The sequence below is a fragment of the Bubalus kerabau genome, chromosome 11 (assembly GCF_029407905.1).
Source record: "Bubalus kerabau isolate K-KA32 ecotype Philippines breed swamp buffalo chromosome 11, PCC_UOA_SB_1v2, whole genome shotgun sequence".
NCBI lineage: Eukaryota > Metazoa > Chordata > Mammalia > Artiodactyla > Bovidae > Bubalus > Bubalus kerabau.
Window position 1 is genome coordinate 40,771,895 of NC_073634.1, and position 23,704 is coordinate 40,795,598.

Genomic DNA, 23,704 nt, shown 5'->3' on the forward strand with positions numbered 1-23,704 from the left:
GACAGTCAGGAACTATCTACTATCTTTGAAAATTAAAATTTATTTGAAAAAACAATTTTGAAAATTTTTTGATTGTGACACTCAACTTGCAGGATCTTAGCTCCCAAACCACAGACCAAACCCAAGACCCCTGTAGTGAAAGCCCAGAGTCCCAACCACTGGATCATCAGGGAATTCTCTAAAAAGATTTCTTTATAAATTTTCCCCATTTGTAAAATAATTTAGTCACCTGCATTTATCAGATGCTACCCTCTCCTGGGCTTCCTTGGTGGCTCAGTGGCAAAGAATCCGCCTGCCAATGCAGCAGACATGGGTTTGATCCCTGGGTTGGGAAGATTCCTTGGAGAAGGAAATGGCAACCCACTCCAGTATTCTTGCCTGGAAAATCCCACGAACAGAGGAGACTGGCGGGCTACACTCCATAGGGTCACGAAGAGTAGGACATGACTTAGCGACTAAACCCCTCTCCCAGCATCATGACATTTCATATTCAAGTTCTCTGACTAGACGTCTAGCTCAAGTTCATGATGATAATTTTGATTTAATGTCTGATGTTCTTTCTAATGTAAATTTGAGACTGTATTTGCTTTAAAAAGAAGGGACCATGCAAAGGATAGCATTTCTTTCCTATTTAATACAATGCTGACATGTATGTTTGATAAATAAATATGCATGAACTTGGGTCAGGATAGTTTCTAAACAGTGATATAAGGTTCTTTTACCAGAGACAGATTTAGCTCCATTTTATAATAAAAATCCTTGGTTGTAAGACTCGTTTGGAGCAGGATACCTGGTCATCACGCCACAGGTAGACTGTAATTAGGGCTTCCCTGGTGGTTCAGACAGTAAAGAATCTGCCTGCAAAGAAGAAGACCTGGGTTCAATCCCTGGATTGGCAAGATTCCCTGGAGAAGGGCATTGCAACCCATTCCAGTATTCTTGCCTGGAATCCTCATGAACAGAGGAGCCTGGCGAGCTACAGCCCATGGGGTTACCAAGAGTCAGACATGACTGAGTGACTAAGCACAGCACACAGCACGGAGTATAATTAAGAGAACATTAGTGTAGACCAGGAGAGATGATAGTAGTTTGGGTTAGAGTGATGGAAGTGGTTAGAGTAGAAGGATTTAAGAAACTGAATTGTGATGGATTGTCAGTGGGGTGGGGGGAGGGCTTCACACCTTGCATAACTGATGGATGGCAGTTCATTTCTAAAGAGATTTCCAGGTCAGAACAATTCCTTGTCTAGACAATGTGCTGGACAGCATTATCAATTTTGCTCTTTGTGTTTCTCTTTTGTAGCTGTCATGCAGACCTTATTCTTGGTTAATTGTTTCCTTACTTTTGTACATGACTCATATTTCTTTTTTAAAAAACCTTTATTTTGTATTGGGGTATAGCCAATTAACAAACAATGTCATGATAATTTCAGGCGAATGGTAAAGGGACTCAGACATACATATACATGTACCCATTCTCACCCAAACTCCCCTCTCATCTAGGCTGCCACACAACACTGAGCAGAGTTCCCTGTGCTATACAATAGGTCCTTGTTGGTTATCCATTTTAAACATAGCAGTGTGTACATGTTCATTCCAAACTCCCTGACTGTCCCTGCTCTCCATCCTTCCCCCAGCAACCATAAGCTTGACTCAAGGTCTGTGAATCTGTTTCTGTTTTGTAAGTTCATTTGTATCCTTTCTTTTTAGATTCCACATATAATAGATGTCATGTGATATTTTTTCTTCTCTGACTCCACTCAGTATGACACTCGCTATGGAACAACAGACTGGTTCCAAACAGGTAAAGGAGTATGTCAAGGCTGTATACTGTCACCATGCTTATTTAACTTATATGCAGAGTACATCATGAGAAACACTGGGCTGGAAGAAGCACAAGCTGGAATCAAGATTGCAGGGAGAAATATCAATAACCTCAGATATGTAGATGACACCACCCTTATGGCAGAAAGTGAAGAAGAACTAAAGAGTCTCTTGATGAAAGTGAAAGAGGAGAGTGAAAAAGTTGGCTTAAAGCTCAACATTCAGAAAACTAAGATCATGGCATCTGGTCCCATTCAGTCAGTCAGTTCAGTTGCTCAGTCGTGTCCAACTCTTTGCAACCCCATGAATCACAGCACGCCAGGCCTCCCTGTCCATCACCAACTCCCGGAGTTCACTCAGACTCAGGTCCATCAAGTCAGTGATGCCATCCAGCCATCTTATCCTCTGTCGTCCCCTTCTCCTCCTGCCCCCAATCCCTCCCAGCATCAGAGTCTTTTCCAATGAGTCAACTCTTCGCATGAGGTGGCCAAAGTAGTGGAGTTTCAGCTTTAGCATCATTCCTTCCAAAGAAATCCCAGGGCTGATCTCCTTCAGAATGGACTGGTTGGATCTCCTTGCAGTCCAAGGGACTCTCAAGAGTCTTCTCCAACACCACAGTTCAAAAGCATCAATTCTTCAGTGCTCAGCCTTCTTCACAGTCCAACTCTCACATCCATACATGACCATAGGAAAAACCATAGCCTTGACTAGACGGATCTTTGTTGGCAAAGTAATGTCTCTGCTTTTGAAGATGCTATCTAGGTTGGTCATAACTTTCCTTTCAAGGAGTATGCGTCTTTTAATTTCATGGCTGCAGTCACCATCTGCAGTGATTTTGGAGCCCCAAAAAATAAAGTCTGACACTGTTTTCACTGTTTCCCCATCTTACTTCATGGCAAATAGATGGGGAAACAGTGGCTGACTTTATTTTTTGGGGCTCCAAAATCACTGCAGATGGTGACTGCAGCCATGAAATTAAAAGACGCTTACTCCTTGGAAGCAAAGTTATGACCAACCTAGATAGCATCTTCAAAAGCAGAGACATTACTTTGCCAACAAAGATCCGTCTAGTCAAGGCTATGGTTTTTCCTATGGTCATGTATGGATGTGAGAGTTGGACTGTGAAGAAGGCTGAGCACTGAAGAATTGATGCTTTTGAACTGTGGTGTTGGAGAAGACTCTTGAGAGTCCCTTGGACTGCAAGGAGATCCAACCAGTCCATTCTGAAGGAGATCAGCCCCGGGATTTCTTTGGAAGGAATGATGCTAAAGCTGAAACTCCAGTACTTTGGCCACCTGATGCGAAGAGCTGACTCATTTGAAAAGACCCCGATGCTGGGAAAGATTGAGGGCAGGAGGAGAAGGGGATGAAAGAGGATGAGATGGTTGGATGGCATCATCGACTCAATGGATATGGGTTTGGGTGGACTTCAGGAGTTGGTGATGGACAGGGAGGCCTGGCGTACTGCAGTTCATGGGGTCACAAAGAGTCAGACATGACTGAGCGACTGACCTGATATCCATCCATGTTGCTGCAATATGGCATTATTTCATTCTTTTTAACAGCTAAGTAATATTCCATTTTATATATACACATTTTCTTTATCCATTTCTCCATCGATGGACATTTACATTGCTTCCATTTCTTGGGTACTGCAAACAGTGCCGCAATGAACATTGGGGTACATATATCTTTTTGGATCATGTTTTTCTCCAGATATATGCCCATGAGTGGGACTGCAGAGTCATATGGTAGCTCTGGTTTTAGTTTTTTAAGAAACCTCCATATTGTGCTCCATAGTGGCTGTACCAATTTACAGTCCCACCAACAGTGCTGGAAGCTTCTCTTCTGTTCACATCCCCTCTAGTATTTATTGATGATAGCCATTCTGGCTCGTGATTCACATTTCTTAGCTACAATTATTCTTAGATTTCAATTCTTCTTTCAATTCTTCTTTTTCCCCTTCTTTCAATGCTCAGGTCTCCATGATTGAATTTGGGTATTCTTGAAAGTCTTCAAATATTTAAGGACAATAATTTGGGATATGCCACATCTTCATATATGTGGTGGAGAAGGCAATGGCACCCCACTCCAGCACTCTTGCCTGGAAAATCCATGGACGGAGGAGCCTGGTAGGCTGCAGTCCATGGGGTCGCTAAGAGTCGGATACGACTGAGCGACTTCACTTTCCCTTTTAATTTTCATGCATTGGAGAAGGAAATGGCAACCCACTCCAGTGTTCTTGCCTGGAGAATCCCAGGGACGGGGGAGCCTGGTGGGCTGCCGTCTATGGGGTCGCACAGTCGGACACAACTGAAGCGACTTAACAGCAGCAGCATATATGTGGTCCTTGGTATTCTGAGGCTTTCCATTTTTATTCTGAGAGAACATAGTGAAAAAAATAAGCCTCACCACACCAAAGTAAAATTTAAATGAATTAATGAGTTGAGTATTTCTAAGAAAATTAAAAAAATAGATTGAATATTCTATTGCTAGAGGTTAGCTTTCTATACTTAGATCAGAATAACAAAAAAAAAAAACAACACATTTGGTTACACAAAAATAAGTAACATCTGTAGGTAAAACCAAACTAAAAAGTCCCCTCTTGTGAATTCCCTGGGCTTTCACTGCCAGATGGCCCAGTTTGATTCTTGGTTGGGGAACTATGATCCCTGAAAGGTACATGGTGGTGGTGGGGGGAAACCTCCTCTTTAATGGAAAAAGTATATATGATATTTGGAGTATATAGGACAAATGAAAGACACACAACTTGATTATTTAAAGAGCTCACATAAACCAATGTGAAAGCCATTAACATTCACTCCATAGCTAAATGAGCCAAGACAGAAACAAAGCTAACTCACAAATGGGGAAATAAAATAACAAACATGGAAAAAATGTTCTGAGTGATCCCCTTCCCCTTATCTAAGTTTTCTAAATACTCTTTAATGTGGTACATTTCTTTTGCTGTTGATCTGAATTTAGGTGGCCACGAGCAGATGCCTGTTGGTTCCATAATCAAGGATCAAAGAACTGGATGGACTGTTTGAAGGAAGATATGGCATAATAATTTTAAGAGGTTGGTTAAACTGAGAACTTTTAAAATTGCACTGTCCAAGGCTAATTCTGGGTGAATTATGAAGTTGGCTCTGATTTTCTCTTTCACAGCTAACTCTGAGGCTGTCCTGTGGGGGAGGACTCAGATATAGTCCACCTTTGGTATCCAAGGGGGGTTAGTTCCAGGGATCCTCCACAGACACCAAGATTTGTAGTTGCTGAAGTTTCTTATATAAAATGGTGCAGTGTTTGCATATGACCTACACACATCCTCCTGTATACTTTAAATAATCTCTAAATAATACCTAATACATTGTAACTATGTAAACAGTTGCTAGTGTGTGGCAAATTCAAGTTTTGGCTTTTGGAACTTGTTGGTTGAATTCATGGATTCAGACCTGTGCATATGGCAAGACAACTGAACTTTGCAGTATCTTCTTAAGAGCATTCTTCTCCAGGCCTTCCATTTGCACCCCAGAGATGACCTAAATATATTCCTACTAGAGTTAAATGTCCCTAGGAATAGCTACAGTTTAGCTCAGATTCTATTACTGAATTAGTATACGTGGCTTGTGCTGGGGTTCTAGCCCCAGCCAAGAACCGTTGTCCCAGTCAGGAAGGTTCTTCTGATCAGATTTGCACAGCTAATAATAAATCCTATGCTAAGAGTGGAACAGCACAAGCTTTTGCAATGGCTAAAGAATGGAGAATCTTGTGTACAAATCAACCCAATTCAAGAGGAGACACTATTTATATAGGAGGGTCGAGATAGAAGGGAGGGAACTGGAAAGAGTGAGAGGAATTTTCATGACTTATCTGAGGAGTGTGGTTTGGACCTGGCACTGATATAACTCCTTTTTTGGTCTTTGTAACCCTTTTCTGGTTGTTGTCATGGCAACTGTCAACTATCATTGCACTTATGGGTGTATCATTTAGCATGCTATGGTATTACACTGACTATATAATGAGGCTCTAGGTCTACTGGAAGTTAAATCTTCAACCATCTAGTGCCTAATTGGATCTAACCAGTCCCTGCTTTTTGCTTTGCAGCTTCCTCCCAAAATTTCAGATAAGAGCACCTGGTTTCCATTCAAGAGAGGGGTAGGGGTATGATTCTGGGGCAACAGTTTTGGTAACAATTGGAAGCTTAATCTAAACTCATAAATGAAACTCTAGTGGAATTTCAGGCCTCATTCAAGGTGGGGAGTGAGGGTTTTGCAGGATAGTGGAAAACACCCCACCAAGAGGCAGGAAAAAATGCCTCTGAAAAAGGTAGTCAAAAGGATAGAGATTCTGGCCCTTTCTCTCCTTGTTGGTCCACAACCTCAGGAAGTTCCCCAGGTGAAACCACTGCGCGCGCACACACACACACAGCCAGAGACCCCATCCCCCAGAAGGGCAAGGAAACAATGAAGAGGCAGGGCATTCTTCATTGGTAGGTGGCAGTTTTAATAATTAATAATCAAAGGAACTTATATTGGTGGTTTGTCTTGGGCATCCACTTGCCAGCATCTTAAGAATTTATATAGAGGCCTTAAGGGGCGAAGGGGGCCTCACTTACGTAAAGAGTCCAGAAGGTTTCAAAGACACATTACTCTCTCAAGGCTGCACCCTTCAAGTAGCACCTAGCTCAGAATAGTGGGTAGAATGTACATTCCATATCCCAGGCAGAAGGGATAAGGAGACTTTGCCTCAGTCTGCTTCCTGGGTAAACCCGAGACCACATTCAATGAATCACTCCCTCAACATTCCTTGAGTTGTTAGGTTTAAATCTATTTAAATGGAAGACATGCTGGATTTAGGAAACCTGCGGCGGGTATGGAGAGGGCTGTGAGAATGCAGGCGCCTCCCTCTTGTGGGACGCGGGTTAAGGACACTGCATGTCTGAGGAAGGATGTCCTTGCGGACTCGGGCGAACCTCAGGAACAAACGGTGGATATCGAGCGAACACGTTGCAATTCGAGCGAACACAGAGCAACCTCGCCTCCAGAAAACGCCGGCGCTGGATTTCCAGCACCACCCCTGTCCCTCCAGGAACTTCCGCCTCGGCCTGCAGTGGGCGGTCCGCGGGAAGCCACGCCCAGTTCCTCGGCCCTGTCTCTCGCCACCGCCACGAGGACAGCATGGCAGGGGCTGAGTTGCGGGCAGCGCTGGAGCAGCGGCTCGCCGCCCTGGCCATCCGCACAGAGGTCGTGGAGCACCCAGAGGTGAGACGCTCCCGCTAGGACTACCCCGGGAGAGAGTGGGCTCTACTGCAGCGTCTGCGAGGCGGAGCCGCTAGACTAGACGTCCCGGGGCGGGGGTGGGGGTGGTGGTCACTGTACCACGAAAGAAAGTCCGTTCCTAAGGCATTTCCCGGAATCCAGAGTAGAGAGGGATCTGAATGCACCATCGAGTGCATCTCCACTTGGGACTCTGCTGTTATTATGAAAAAACCTGTTTTCCTTTTGGAGCCTTTTTTTTTTTTTTTTTTTTTTTAAATTTTGGGAACTAGTGCAACATATTCGGAGAAGGCAATGGCACCCCACTCCAGTACTCTTGCCTGGAAAACCGCATGGATGAGGAGCCTGGTAGGCTGCAGTCCATGGGGTCGCTAAGAGTCGGATACGACTGAGCGACTTCACTTTCCCTTTTAATTTTCATGCATTGGAGAAGGAAATAGCAACCCACTCCAGTGTTCTTGCCTGGAGAATCCCAGGGACGGGGGAGCCTGGTGGGCTGCTGTCCATGGGGTCGCACAGAGTCGGACACGACTGAACTGACTTAGCAGTAGCAGTGCAACATATTGAGAACTTCTGCATCTCAGACTGGCCTGGGTATGTAAGTTGCCAAGCAGTAAAACGTTTCTGCAGTGGCTATGAAGCATGCGGGACACCAAGGTTAAGAGTTTGGTATCTTTTAACGATTCAGTTGATTGATGGAGATTTTTTTTGTTTTTTCAAGTATCTCACGTAGCCAGTATATAACTTGAGTGTTGGGAAGACACAGTTTTTGCCTAACTTTTGAGTAACAGCTCCTGATAACTAGCTAGATAACGGTGATAATCTTCAAAGGGTAGAGAAATTCATCAAAACGATTATTTTCTTTGACCCTTTTGCCTCCCTTATGGTCGATACTCTCTCCCTTTTTACTGTGCGTATTGCCAGCTTTTCTGATGTTCTTTTTATATTAGTTCAGGCTCTCATTCCCTGCCCTCACTCCCTCTCTAGTTATAGAGTGGAGGTTGTACTTAGGTCTGGATGGAATGCCAAGGAATAGGAGTCTGGGCTGCTATAAACCCCTCCCCCCCACCCCCTTTTATTGGAGTACAGTTGATTTACAGTGTTGTGAGGGCTGCTATAAACTCGACTAAAAGTCTAAAGAAAAAACAAAAAGAGCATTTTAGATATGTGAAGGTTTAGCCAGCATATTGGAATGGCGAATTGGCCCAAGAGAAACTACTTGAGGTCCGAGATGAGATATAATTATTTGATAATAGGCTGGGAATCGGAGAAGGCAATGGCACCCCACTCTAGAACTCTTGCCTGGAGAATCCCAGGGACGGGGGAGCCTGGTGGGCTGCTGTCTATGGGGTCGCACAGAGTGGGACACGACTGAAACGACTTAGCAGCAGTAGCAGCAGGCTGGGAATGGGTTGCTACCAGTAATATCCAGGACACCGAGTACTCCCTAACCTCGCTGTTTAGACCCAGCAAACAATGTATATATAACTGTATGTTTGCAGTGTACATTCATGTTATTTTTAAACTTCTCATGTGGTATTTTACAGGTGTTTACAGTTGAAGAAATGATGCCTCATATCCAGCATTTGAAAGGAGCACACAGTAAGAACTTATTTCTTAAGGACAAAAAGAAAAAAGGCTATTGGCTGGTGACAGTTCTTCATGATAGACAAATTAATTTAAATGATCTCGCCAAGCAGTTAGGTGTTGGGAGTGGAAACCTGCGGTTTGCTGATGAAGCAGCCATGCTAGAAAAACTGAAAGTTGGCCAAGGTTGTGCCACCCCATTGGCACTCTTCTGTGATGATGGAGACGTGAAGTTTGTTCTGGATTCTGCCTTTTTGGAAGGTGGACATGAAAAGGTGTACTTTCATCCAATGACCAATGCTGCAACCATGGGATTGAGCCCTGAAGACTTTCTCACATTTGTGAAGAACACAGGACATGATCCCATAATATTAAACTTTGATAAAAACTAATTGGGCTAAAGTTCAGAGTATTTATTTCTGAAAGCTGTTTTTCTTACTTGTATTATAAAAAGCATTAAAAGTGGGAAGATATATCCAGCACTCGGTTTGGTGACTACCTGAACTATTTGAGAAAGACTATCTTATCTTAAAGTTCCTTTTTTTTAATATATTGAGGTAGCTTTAGTCAGGCCAGAGGTTCCACCCTCCCCATCCCCATGACTACTGCTTATTAGAAGAATGCCTTCATTAATATCAGGAATTCCCTGGTTGCCTTGTGGTTAGGGATCCAGGCTTTCACTGGCTGGCCCAGGTTCAGTGCCTGGTTACAGGAACTGAGATTCCCACACGCAGCAGGGTGGCCAAAAAAGAAGAAATTAACATCAAAACTAAGATTATTTATCTAAGATTAACTGTCTTATATCTTATTATACTTGAAAAAAAGCAAGTTGCAAAAACAGCATATGTAAAATTATACATGTGATAGTGTACATACAGGAGAAAAAATAAAAAATAATACAGGAAGACATTAAATCGTAAATAGTAGTTATCTCGAGGGAATGAGGATTAAGGAATAAGAATTTCCCAGCAGTATAATTAAACAAGGGGGCAAGGGAAAACCTTTCTGTTACTGAGTGTTTGTTTTTAAACCAATGCTTTTCCCCAGTGAAAAAATAAGCTAATTTTTTAAATAAAATTCTATCTTTAGAATATCTTAATCTAGAAAACCCCTCAAAATAGGGATAGAAAATATGCCATAATCATTACACTAATGAAATTACATTTTAACTCCGGAGCAGAACATACAGAGGCCATTAAGAAGGATTTGTTTAGTCTTTGTTCAGAGGTTAGAAATTTGAACATGCTTGAACAAGTTTCTTCTGTCCTTTAGGCTATATTAAATTCACTCCTTTTTCAACTATGCATCTAAAAAGTGTAAGATAAATTTTATACACATATAAACAAAAATGTGTAAGAACCCAGGATTAGGTATTGTCAGTTGCCATATAGAAGCTAGTTCAAAAACAGTGAGGAAAATTAATATACTTTTTCACCTCTCTTAAACTCAAATTTAAGACCCTAATTGAGGGTCTGAGTAGGCTACAAAATAGCCTAGAGGACTTAGGAAAATTCTCATTTCCTCTAGTACAATCAGATATTTGAGAGATAAATGTTTCTTCCTAAGGCTGAACACGCAGTAATTGCTTCTGGTAGAGAAATTATATTTAATTTGTACCAATTTGCATTACTGAAAGGCAAAGGTAAAAACTTGGCATTTTTCAATATATGTGGTTAGAGACTACAAGTCTACTGATGGCACAATTTTTATAAAATATAGATGAGTGAGTGAGTAAGTTAGATGAGTTAGTAAGAAATATCTTCCATCAATGAAAACATTCTGAGATGCTACACTGGTTTTTGCCTACTCGGTATTATATCTCTAAGAAAGAGGAAATTTAAGTTGCTTTGAATATAAAATGAAGGTTTACTGAATAGAATCAAAGACACTGAGGACCTCAGGACACTGGTCTAACTGTCCTCCCCACCTTAGAGTGAAAATAGGCCCAGAAAGACTGACCTGCCCAATGACACAAGTCATCTCTTAACATTATGCCTCCCAAAGTCTATGTGAAAATGAAAAGAGACTGATGTGTACAATCTATTATTGTAATGACACTTCTGGGATTGACAAAACTAATAGACTCTTCTCTCTCTCCCAAAACCTCTAATACTCATCCCAAAGTGATTAGAACAGAGGTAAACAAGATTATGTCTGAAAACTGGTTTTCTAGGGCAAAGAGAAAGGAAAGAATAATACTTGGTTAAATTATATGTTATGATTGCTAACCACTTGTTATAAAAATCATCTCATACCAGTTTGACAAGTGAATGTTAAACCAACTTAATTTTTTTAGGAGAAATAAAAGTTTAAAATGAAAAATGTTTTTGAAAAAAGATCAGCCAAATGATGGTGTCTTTTTTGTTATGAACTGGATTTTTTGTTATCAATTGTGGCTTTAATATAGCCAAATAATAAACATTTTGCCATTTAACTCCAGATTTCTCAGTAGCGTTATTTTAAAGGAAATGTTACAGCTCTTGTATTATTTGATTTGGTATTTAATAACAGTTATAAGTACAATGGCAAACACTGAAAGAGAGAACCCTTAGAAAAGAAAGACAATTTAAAATCAGGTTTTGTTAAAGGGTGTTATAAGTGCAACTTTATCCATAAGCATTCCTTTTAAGGCATTTTCACTGTTGTCCAAATATCTCAACTTGTACATCAAGGTTTATATTATAAAATGGGCTCCGTCTGTATTATTCATTCAAGGCTTAAAGAAAAAAACATATCTCAGGACTAAGAGTAGCAGGAAAAAAAAACACAAAACTTCACTTTTCTCATAAAAAGTAACTTAAAGTACAAAAGTTATTTAGCATACATTATTACTTCTCATTGTAATTCCAGATTTGGTACAATATCTTTTTCACTTCCTGACATAAACTGTTAAGACAGTACAGGCTGTAATACTTCATTTGTGAGGTGGTTTCAATTCTGTAATATGCACAGTGATTTTTAAATAGGCTCTTACCATGCCTTGCATGAAAGGTGCTACATACAAACCTGTTTCGTGAACTCTTTGGTAACCACCAGTTCAAAAACTTGGACCGAACATCTCCACATTGCCAGATCTGAAGCACTTTATCGGAGCTCTGGGCCGAAGCTATTACCCTGTATATAAATTCTTTAGTTTCCAAGGGGGATTAGAGCCAGATAATTAAAATCATGTCAGGCGCCAGTCAGGAAAGTGGCCCCAGTTATTGTACTTTCTAGTTGGCTACATGGTTTTGTTTGGCAGAAGTAGTTTAAGGAAAAAGCATGACTTCCTACTAAGTTTGCTTCTGATGCTATCTTTTGGAAATGGTAAAATACTCATGTGGTTATCTAGTCCTTTCTTGAAATGGTATGAAAAAGGTGATGAATGTGATTTGAGAATATGCCTACTTTTTGCAGTCTCAAGTGTTCTCTTGGTTGTCTTGCTGCATTTTCTGAGTCAGCCCTTTACAGGCCACCCTTAAGCATTTTCTAACTGAAGCAATAATGTGTTGCTTCAGTCAGCAGGGTCTCTGTTTTAGGATATTAGTGTCCTGGAGAGATCAAGCTGTGGTGTCACACACCCTCACTGGACTACCTCCTACTCATTAAATTTCAACTTGAAGCAAATGTCCTGGGATGTGTCCTAGTTGTGCAAATTAGATGCTAGTTAATATAAATCTAAGTTACACACTTATTGTATTTAGCTAAAACATAATTTCTATATTTACTCTCAATTTATCCACCTAAAAATGAATTTACAGTTTTTACATGCAGACATCTCTAGACTGCCACGATGCCCATTATCAATCTGATACTTGAATACAGGAAATCATGATGGAGACATGTTTCACAGTCTAGAGAATAGGTTTTAAATATGTCTGTTGTGCAATATTTGTATCTTAGTAAGAATCCTTTGTATTTATATTTACATAGCACCTTTCATCCAAGAATTTAAAAGTGATTTAACTTTACAGCATTATTTGGTGGCAAAACCTAACTTCCATTTCAGTTTCTTTTCAACTATACATGCCGTATTTCTTTTCATTAATGGTCTTTCTGAAAGTAGACTATGAACACAACACTGTTACTGGCCTACCAAAAAGAGGGGAAAAAAAGAGAAGGGCATGAGGAAGGAGGGGGAGAGGGAGACACATTTCTCATGGCTACTAGGTTAGTGATGAAACACACAGTTCATAAACCACACACTATGGAATTATTCCAAAAAGATTTTTAGAGCTGGTAGTGAGAGCCTAAGAAGTACATTGTTAAAATTAAAAAATCAGTATCTTTCTCATTTCAGACCTTTAAGATTATTCATATATTTTTGTTAAATAATGAATTTGCATTAATATGTATCAATGCAATTTTTGATTTCATAAGAAAATAAAACTGTGATAGAAAATTGGAACTACAAAAAAATTGATGTTTCCCTGGGTTAACTAAATTTACTTTTTTGTGCTTCTTTCAAATGTAAAACAAATGCATACAAATATTTCAAAAGTACTGATAACAGTTACCAACTTTAATGTCGTCTTATAAAGGACAAAACCAAAAATTCGTATTAATAAGTGATAACCTTAATAATAAATGAGTTCCTGGCAAAATGAGGATCGTAGTAAATTATTTACATTATTTTTGCCATAAGAAAACTTCTTAAGCAACAGTCAGCTCTCAAGTTAAAAAAAACGTACATACATAACCCAACACTAAAGAAGGGAAATGAGTTCAAACACAATAGCTTTACCTTGGGAATGTCTTTTTCTAGAAAACCACCTTACTAAAAAAAACGTTTCAGAAAAACACATTCTAATTACCTTGGATCCATGTGTGAATGAATTACTTAGTGTTCCTTAGCAGGGAATATGGAAATATTAATATCACTGTACATTTTTTTATAACTCCTATCATGGATTTTTCAGTTATTTCATAAACTGAGTTTCTTTTGCAGTGCATCAAAATAATCGGCTTAAAAATAAGAGAATACCAACACATGCAGTCTGCTAACCAAATAAGGCTCTGACATGCCTAAACAATGTTCTCTGTATCTTGATATATAGTACATTCCACAGCATACTACAGCATTTAATTTAGGTTTACACAACTAAATATAAATGGCTAGACTTAGGCTAATACTTAGCAGAAGCATTAAGCAAACATGGATAAATTCATAAACAAATGATGAAAGAAGTATATTGTTCTTGGAGTACTTCTTGAACCCTTAAAACACTTGGTCCTTAGCGAGAGAACATGCTTTATTCAGTAGATCTTAACAGTACAATGTACATAATAAGTCATAAAAACCTTCTAAAAATTTTGGCAGTTGACTCCAGTAGTGCTCCTTGATTCAAGGAAGGAATGAAGGTTTGTATTTCTTTCCTGCTCTAGTCACGAAGGATTGTTAAGTCTCCTTAAAGGTTTTAAAAAATGATTCCTATAGTTGGGTGTCTTGTTACTTCAGAAATAAAGGCTTCATACTGAGAAACTGAAGGACACTTTTCTCTCTGTATTTAGTTGGAAAGTAGAAAGAAAGAAAATATAAGAAAAGTTTGAAGATAAGAGATATAAAATACAGAGCAACCACTAAAAGAACAGCATGCACCAGGTACTTTTACAGGGATAAGAGTGACAGAAGAGTCAGAGAATTTGTCTAAGCAGCTCTTCATAGAAAAGACATTTAATTTATTCTCAGTTACCAAGAACATTGCACAGAAGTTATATTCCTACCAGAAAGATTTTAAACTGAAAAAGTAATTTCTAAAACATTATTCATTAGTAAAATCAAATTTAAATTGAGGGGAAAAAATATTTTTAAAGATTGTTTTCCTGCACTAAAGGGCTTCCCGGGTAGCTCGAATGGTAAAGAATCTGCCTGCAATGCGGGAGACCCAGGTTTGATCCTGTGTTGGGATGATCCCCTGGAGAAGGGCAAGGCAACCCACTCCAGTATTCTTGCCTGGAAAATTCCATGGACAGAGGAGCCTGGTGGGCTACAGTCCATGGGGTCGCCAAGAGTCGGACACAACTGAGCGTGCACTGATGGCCAAAAGCTTTGAGGAATCACGTAATTTTGATTTACTAATCAGACAGACAGAAAATCATGAAATAAGCAAGCAATATTTACATCTGTTAATGCAATGTGCACTTGTTCTTATACTTAATGCAGTTAGTTTGTATAAATGAGATTAATCTCATTTACATTTTAAGCAAGAAACTCACCACTTGGCCCACATGTCATGTAGTGGGGTTATAGAATTAGGAGCTTTGTTGTTCCCTAGACCTGCTTTTTGAATTTCTGTTTTCTTGTACTTTGTCCACATCTGCAGGAGAAAAGCATTTCATGTTATTTAATGAAAAGCTAAACATACAATTCATGAAGATAAGAAACTAAAGAGCTCTCATTGTGTAGGGCAAAGAGAAAGAATCTAATTCTGGAAATGTTATTAATCTGATAGACATCTCTACTTAAAGACTGATTTACATGTTTTAAAAGCTATAAATAATAATGCCCTCTTGGTGTCTGATAGGTTTATGATGTTTATTTACTAAATGGTCACATATAGTTTTAAAGTAAAAAATAATCTTGCATGCAGCAGCAGAAACATCCACAATGAAATATTTGTATTGTTTACTAAGAAAACCAGGCCTTGAGGCTTACTTTGTAGGAAAATATATCTACTTACATTGTTAGAGTTATAACTACTCTGGTCAAAGGGGACCGAAAGCCTAACATGAATTTACAATGCCACATAATACCCATAAGGGTATCATTTCTAGAAACCTAAGCCAGGAGTATGAAAGCTACTCAATTTCATCTAAAATTAGGGTACTAATACAGGCATACCTCGGAGATAATTGCAGGTTTGGTTCCAGACTACTATAATAAAGTGAATTTTGCAATAAAGCGAGTCACATGAATTTTTAGTTGCCCAATGCATGTAAATAACAATGTACATATCTTAAGTAAAAAATACTTTATTGCTAAAAAGAGCTATCCATTATCTGAGCCTTTAGCAAATCATAATTTTTTTTGCAATAGTAACATCAAAGATCACCGATCACCATAACAAATATAACAATAATGAGAAAGTTAGAAATATTCTGAGAACTCCCAAAATGTGACAGAGACATGAAGTGAGCAAATACTGTTGGAATAATGGCACTGATAGGCTTGTCTGACAGAACTGCCACAAACCTTCAGTTTGTTGGGAAAAAAACCCCACAGTATTTGTGAAGTGTAAGAAAGCACAATAAAACGAGGTATGCCTGTAATCCTCTGTGAAGTTGGAGAATATTTATGGAGCTGTCTCAAAAAAAATACAGTTATTCAACTGAGTCAGAGCTGCTTCACTTTGATGGGAAAACAATTTTTTTTTTTTTAATTGGGGCATCTTGTAAGATTTCATTTATAGAAGGTATTATGTTGATTTTTTTAAGAGTTTGGGAAACACTAGCTCTATACAATTTCTAAGGCTCTTACCACTGCTAAAAATGTGATTTCAAGTGCTATCAAGAAACACTGGTAAAATAGTGTTTTAAGGGAATTTTATGACCTTACACCTGGTGACAGTTTCTGGAGGAAATATCACCTATATTCTCTGACAGTCCTCCAGACACATGGACATGGTATGTATCTCTCTGTCTTACATGCACAACGTGTATGTTCTTTGGAAAACATGCTGTATATGTTACTACAGTCATCTGGGTTAGAAATGCTTCTTTCCTATAAGTCTAACATTGTAAAATAATCAGTGTTTACCATATAGTAGCATATGATTTCTCAATGTATTTTAATAAATAATCTTTTTAAAAAGTCTTATTATCAGGTTATGAAGAAAGAAAAGGGACACCAAAAATATTTGAAATGTTAGGACTAATTGTGAAATAAGCGACAAATGGATTGATGTTTTCATGTAGATAAAATATATTAAGTGGTACCAAAAATAAGAAAATTTCTGATTGTTTATTTGATGACCTGCACTGGAAGCATTTTTTTTTTTTTTAAGTAAAAGGCAAAAGATTTATTCGATCTGAAGTGAAACCAACACATTGGAAGCATTTTTAGTAAGAGCTGGCTGTGAGAAAAGAAGTATGGTCAAAGATATAAACAGAAGGGGCCTAGGCCTGAAATGATCTTGTGTAAGTACAAGAGAATAGGGTAATTTACAAAGGATACAAATTTCCTTCTTTTTGTTTCCTTTTTTTTAAAAAAAAAAATGTTTGCCCGTGCTGTGTGGCTTGCAGGGTCTTAATTCTGTGACCAGGGATTGAACACAGGCCCTCAGCAGCGAAACCGCAGAGTCCTAACCACTGGACTGCCAGCGAATTCCCAGGTCACACATTTCATTAAGCAAAGATTCTTTAGAAACTTTCTCTGGCCCAATGAATAACAATAATAATTTACTATAACAACACGTGTAAAATAATAATTTTCTCCTTGTTTATCAAGTTACATTTCAAATCATTTTTTCTAGATGCCAGGCTGCATTACTGTCAGTGATATTTAGGCTGAATCAAGAGAGCAAAAACATTTCAGAGATAGAGCTAAGGTATACTTCTCCAGAAGTGAGTGAGTCAGGGTTATGGGTTTCTTGGGGCTTTCTTTTTTGTTGTTTTATTCTGGAAGTTAGAAACTCAATTTTGGCTGATTCTGTTTTAAAATGCTATGACCACAGGAAGATAATTTTAAAGTTTATGACATGAATCAGAGTTAGCAAATATTTTCTCTATCTTTTATGATTATTTTTTAGCTAAGAGGGTGCAATTATTCTTAGTTTTAAAATTTGTTCTACTAGAAACATGTCTGTTTGTTTATATGGTTATAAACACTAATTTTACATTTTATTTTAGCACAATGTACTCATTTTAGAAAATTCTGTGTTTAGGACATATGTAACTTAGAATAAATTATAGAATTATTTAAGTAACAATCTTCACCACTCAGTAAACTTGCTACCCTTTTAAAAGAGAAGTAAAAATGCAAATTTCTCACACATTGAGTATGATTTGCTTTATTTCTCCTTGATTCTACAGTAAAAAAAAAAAAAAACCCTGAAAAAACTACTGTGTTAACTGATTCCAAGTAAAAAAGTCATCCTGAAAGAAAGATAGTACTTGAACTCTTCTGTTTATCAAATGAAGAAAAGTGCAGGGAAGAAATAGAATATAAATGCACCTAGTCACTGTATAAGTCACATTTAAATTCAATGGTTTTTTTTTTAATTACACTAAATTTATGAGTATTAACATTTTAAATTTGAACAATTTTATAAATATGGGCAGTAGTTAATATTTTTTATGTAAAGTGTTGACTTATTAACTATTTCTTTGAAAATAAAACAGGGCAGAAGGCAAAATTAAATGGGAAAAGAAAATGACATCTTTTTAACATATTTTCCTTACTAATACTGTACATGTACAATATGAATTGCACGTTTTGGGGAAAAAAAGGAAAGGACAAGAGGGAGGGACAGAAGGAAAGGGGAGCAAAAGGGACAATGAGCATTCTTTTTTGGAATCAACAAATGTGACTTGGAAATGCCTTCTTAGTAATTATAGCATGCAACCATTTTAACATGCTTCCAGGTATCAAAGTAACAATCTCTTATTGGGGACAAGAAATGTGAAAGAGGAGCATGTATTGTTAAGGTTCTTGAAGTCATGCAGAAAATGTACAATGTAATTAATAGTTCATGCAGGCTTTGCTGTGGTTACATAATCATATTTATATACATGCCACAATGTACACTTGAACACTATGCCACAACTTAAAAATAAAAACATAAACCTAGTCAAATGATTCTTTTCAACAACAGCTCTTCAAATCAGATTAGAGAAGCATAGTGTGTATCAAATGACATCAGTATTCTATTGTGCAGGTTTGATCATACACAACCATATTCATACCAAACTGTTTGATTATCCTCAGAAACCAACAATGCAGCTTCTGTGTCATCAGCATAGAGGCATGCAGGAGTGGTAAGATTACTATTGTCTACAGAGGATTGTGGATTAATGCTACTGTGGCTCTGATGATCAGAAAACTGCTCATTATCTTTCTGAGCAGTTTTTTCCAAAGAAGCAGAAGCCTGGTCAGTTACTCTGGTGACTGGTCTGGGAGGTAACCCACTTATATTACTAACTAATTCTGTATTCAGGGATAAAAATGGCTGAGCTGGATGAGCCACAGTAAAGGATTCTAGGCTATCTGTAGCTGATCTTCCAAATGCATCATTAGACATATTAATCATGGCAAAAGTTTGATTTAGAAGATGTGACCTTTCAGTTCTTGAGTTCCTGGCCTGGGTATGTGGAGACTGGGGCTTGTCTGTAGCTAGGTAATTTTGTGCTTGAGAACCTAGAGCGGATGTCGGACTGTGAAGTGTATGAGAGGACCCCTGGTGTGAACAGTACTCACTAGATGTTGCAGTGGCGCTGCTATCAGCAGTAGCTGGTGGAGAATCAACTGACACAGGCAGTCTACTGTCCTTGGTCAGAAAGTCATGGATGCTTGTCCTTCGAGTAGTTCCTTCGGCAGTAGAGATAACACTGCTTGCACGAGGTAAAGTGGCATAGGGATTACTATCTTTTGATTGTCGTGACAGAGAAGTTTCTTTTATTAATTTTATCTTTCCTTGAGCGCCTCGTGTAGGCTTTCCTGAAGAGCTCATGAAACAGGTATCTTCAGCCTTTTGAGGACCAGATCTCACAAACTGTTCAGGCTTAGTTGTCCGTCTATCATGGAAGTCTCCTGGAGTTTTTCCACTTACTGACCTGGCCAGACCACAGCTAACTGGTTTGTTTTTTCCCAAAAAGTCAGAAGAGACAGACAAACTTTTCATTACTTCATCTAAAAGATTCTCTTGACTTGAGGGCTTTAGCTGTTAAAAAAAAAAAAATCAAAGCAGATTAGTGAATACCGCCATACTTTTGCTTTCCTGATATGGCAGACTATAAAAAGTTGCTAATGTCTCTAAACACTCCTTAACTTAAAAAAAAAAAAAAGGCTCTAAAGTTCAACCATAGAAATTTAACTTACAGTGTCCATATAAATTAAGGTCACCATAGATTAAACCAACCTGCATTGAGGTAAGCTTGTTGCTTTCTTCCAAAAACTGTTGTAGAGTAACAACTTCACTTCCAGGGGAACCAGTTTTGATCTTATGATGTGCCCGACTCTCTAGTGTTCTGTGCTGGAGCACTGGACTTGATCTGGTCTGTCTTTTCAAGTACTGGATTGGACTGCTACCACTGCTGGACCATGCCTCATGCTCATGAAGCAGGCTAAATTCTCCACTGCTGTGGCTTTGTGGCCTGCTCTGGATATTAACTGCACCTGCTTTAAGAGTAAATGGTGTGTTAAAAGTTAAATAATAGACACAAGATTAACACTATGTAAGTACTGATAATTTATTGACTGGATTCTTATGAATAGCCAAAATGACTTTCAAAGCTTTATTCAGAAATACTTAGTAAATAAACTATGTTAATCTTTCATCAGTCTACCATAGCATGCTTCCTTATTTGTCACGATGACAAATATTGTAAGCTCCACAAGGGCAAACACTTGCCTTCACCACCAGACCCAGAACCTAAACATACACATCAGGCACTCAATACATTTCATGAGTAAATGAATCAATAAACAAGGCAGTAATACATTTTTAAAAATTCAGGTTAAAAAACTGTAAAACACCTTATAATTGTTAAAAAAAATCTGTTGTTGTTTTAGTCAGGAAGTCACGTCTGACTCTTTTGTGACCCCATGGACTGTAGCCCACCAGGTTCCTCTCTCCATGGGGTTTCCCAGGCAAGAATTCTGAAGTGGGCTGCCATTTCGTTCTCTAGGGGATCTTCTTGACCCTTAGATCTCCTGCATTGGCAGGCGGATTCTTTACCACTGAGCCACCAGGGAAGCCCAAAATATGGTTATATGAATTTTAAATTGAGAATGTTAAAACCAAACACTAATAATTCTAATTCTTTGACTTTCTATGAAGTCTATGTTCCTTATTTGAAGGCTTCTCTGTTCATTCTAAATGAATAACCTTAAAGAGTGTGATAACCTAGAGGGGTGGAAGGTGGAAGGGAGATTCAAGAGGGAGGGAACAAACATATGTCTATCTATGGCTGATTCATGCTGATGTATGGCAGAAACCAACACAACACTGTAAAGCCATTATCCTCCAACTAACAATAAAAAATAAGTAAAAAAATTATCTTAAGAAAATTTTTTTTAATTTAAATAGCAAGCATCTAAGGAAAGTCAAATGGAGACACGACATAATTAACTTAGAAAATTCCAGTAAAAATCAGGTATGTAGTATCTCATTCTTTATTTAATGTCTGAAAAATCTGATTCTCCCTGCTTTCCACTGTCAGTATATAATAGCTTTAAAGACTCAGTTGAGGCTGTACAGTGATAAAGAATGCAAATTACTAGTTCTGGAAAAAAGCTCCCCAAAGTTTATGCTATTCCTTAAAAGTACTTATTCATTTTGATCAATCGCAAACTGTGTAGAAGCATCAAGATGGAAAACGCAACTTTCCACGGTTTCCTAATCACAGAGAATAAAGTGGGTCATGAAAGATTTTGGCTCAAACTATGTAACATTTTGTAGGAAAAAAATTTTCAAATCAGAAAAGGCTTCTTCACACTTCAGGTAATATTTTTCTAAAGGATATAAGAACATGATTATAAACATGAAAAAATAATCACTTGAAATCAGATTTTCAGATCATTGCAACAAGTATTAAAATTATAACTGAGACAAAATTATTCTATAATACAGAAAAGCAATAGAACAAATGCACTCATTATAATTTAACAATTCTGTTCTGTAGAAAATAACTACTTTAACAAACTTTTATAATCTATTAAATAATTCCAGAATTTGAGTAGGCAGTATACCTTTAAGAAAAAAGGTATCAGTTGATACTTCCAGACATTCACATAAAATTTCAGCTTGGAATGCACATTAAAAAGGTATCTTGAACTAATTTTTTCTTTATATGAGATATATGCATCCATTTGGCACTTGTTACACTCACACAAACACAATTGTCTTCTCAAATTAAAAAAATATATTCCTCCTTATTTCGTGGATAAACAAAGCTAAAAGTATTTCTAAAACACTTTCTGTGAGTTCAGTGTACAAATACATGAGAAAATTAAGGCCAACCATTTTCATGACAAAGACAAAATGTAAGAAAGTAAGAACTTACAGATACTTTTGAAATAGAAAGATAACAAGAAAAAGATTTTACCTGTGAAGATGAAAAATGGAAACTAAAATAACTGCTCCTGTTTTTACATTTGCACACATTGAAATACATTTGTATTACAATGTGAAAAGCATAAAATATTCCAAGGAACTATGTTCCCAACACAGATGATTTGGATTTCATTTTACCCAGAAACTTAATCAATTTCCCACTTTTTCACAAATCTGGAAATGGATGGAGCATATTAGTAAATTTACCTACAGCATACCTTTGACTTCATGGAGTGAAGCATTATTATTGCTATTGCTAGTGGATGTTCTGCCACTATCAAGGCTGGCTGGTCTCGAAGCTAAATGAAAAAATCAGGAGACAGTGATAAAACTTGCAGCTGAAGACACTGAACTTTACATTCTGATTACAGAATGCTTTGAGGAAGCAATCATGCATACTTTCACAGACTGAGCATGCCCACAGAGAGTTGAGTCTTATAGATTAGCGAGCAAAGGCATTTCCAGATAGTTCAGTTAAACAATTGAGAACAGGACACTTCTGAGACAACAGCTGAGATTCAAATAAAAGAAGATAAAGTGAATAATACATTTGGAAATGGATTTCTAGACAGATACCAGGACTGTTGTAGTTGAACAGAATGACATGTCCCCAAAGGAAAAAAAAAAAGCTAGTGATTAGGTCACAAAAGATCAGACAAGGAACCCTGCACATTGCAGAGATGCCACGAACAGGAGGAATATGAGCATCTGCAGAGTTAATGTCTTGTATTCCTATCCATACAAGGGAAACAACTGCACCGTTAACACGGCCCCACCCTGCTTCCTAAAATCCTGCTCACATATGAAATTTCTTTAACGTATTTCTTTACATATTAAATTCATTCCTTTTCCATTTTTTTTTTTTTGGTTAATAATTTAGTTTGGTAAGAGAAGACGTTCCAGTCAGAAACTAAAAACTGAAATGCTCAACACTGCAGCGGTTTCTTAGAGTATTTTTAAAACGAAATATGAAATTATCTCTAATAACTTTATGCCAAAATGGCAACAAAATTACCTTTAAGCATTGTGTAGACATACTTTATATATGACCTTGACTAAAGTAGAGACAGACTATTTAGATGAAGTAATAACCTTATAAAAGGAAAAAGGGAGTATTAGGTTTGAAGAAATGGCAGAAGGAGCTATGAGATGCAGGTTAGAGAAAACATGCTTGCTGGCAATGCCACATTCATGAGGTCAATGCAAGAGTCTTAGCATTCTCATTCTGTATGTAATATGTACTTGCTAAATAAAGTTCATATCTTACCATGAACTCTTGATCCCGTACTAGAATCATCACTAATACCTTGTGGACTTACGTCTTCAAAGGATGTAGTATCTACGTAAAATAGTAGAATGGATATAAAATTTTTTTAACAAAAAAATTTGTAACATTTTATTTATGCAGAATATGGAAATTCTTTTTTAATCATGTACAGTGCATCTTGATTTAACATATTTCATATACTCAATCAGAAACTGGAATAGGAGTAAGAAACAGAATAACTCTGATGTGAGTTGACTTGCTTAAGGAAAATACCAGAAGCACTGAAACAACCTCCCTGTGACCCTGCAAAGTGAAGCAAGAGCCTGGGTTGTTCTATGTGGTTCCCTGATGTTGTAGTGTTTCTAGGTTTTTTGTTTGTTTGTTTTAAAGCTTCTATCACTCTCTCCTTTTCTTTCTTTTACTTGGTTTACATTTCCATTTCTTGTTAGTTCATTAACTGTTTGTTATGAAAGACCTAGGAAAGATGTAGTTATCTGT

At 37.8% G+C, this 23,704-nt stretch overlaps 2 protein-coding genes across 8 annotated transcripts in view; one reads left to right on the forward strand and one right to left on the reverse strand.

Moving 5' to 3' along the window:
- Window positions 1–6,379: 6,379 nt before the first annotated feature.
- LOC129623088 (prolyl-tRNA synthetase associated domain-containing protein 1) lies at window positions 6,380–9,162 on the forward strand. The gene is made up of 2 exons (XM_055540140.1): window positions 6,380–7,087; window positions 8,650–9,162. Exons 1-2 carry the CDS (start codon window positions 6,761–6,763, stop codon window positions 9,079–9,081), a joined length of 759 nt encoding a protein of 252 aa, XP_055396115.1. The 5' UTR covers window positions 6,380–6,760; the 3' UTR covers window positions 9,082–9,162.
- Window positions 9,163–11,169: 2,007 nt separating this feature from the next.
- Window positions 11,170–23,704, reverse strand: part of CCDC88A (coiled-coil domain containing 88A) — a 117,066-nt gene continuing 104,531 nt past the window's right edge. For 2 of the 7 annotated variants that reach the window (XM_055540137.1, XM_055540138.1), the window contains 6 exons: window positions 23,207–23,278; window positions 22,158–22,238; window positions 19,744–20,003; window positions 19,083–19,545; window positions 14,885–14,985; window positions 11,170–14,169 (listed from right to left, as the gene is read on the reverse strand). In XM_055540137.1, coding sequence (XP_055396112.1) covers window positions 14,921–14,985; window positions 19,083–19,545; window positions 19,744–20,003; window positions 22,158–22,238; window positions 23,207–23,278 — 941 coding nt within the window. In that variant the 3' untranslated portion in view covers window positions 11,170–14,169; window positions 14,885–14,920. Of the gene's footprint in view, window positions 14,170–14,884; window positions 14,986–15,624; window positions 19,546–19,743; window positions 20,004–22,157; window positions 22,239–23,206; window positions 23,279–23,704 lie in introns of those variants that run through there. The other 5 variants (XM_055540132.1, XM_055540135.1, XM_055540133.1 and 2 more) reach the window with 4 other exon arrangements.

What these genes read in the sequence shown, in the direction of transcription:
- LOC129623088 (XM_055540140.1), top strand. Translation starts at nt 6,761, where the DNA reads ATGTCTGAGGAAGGATGTCCTTGCGGACTCGGGCGAACCTCAGGAACA. An exon ending in AGGTCGTGGAGCACCCAGAG is followed by an intron (nt 7,088 to 8,649) that starts GTGAGACGCTCC and finishes GGTATTTTACAG; the next exon opens with GTGTTTACAGTTGAAGAAAT.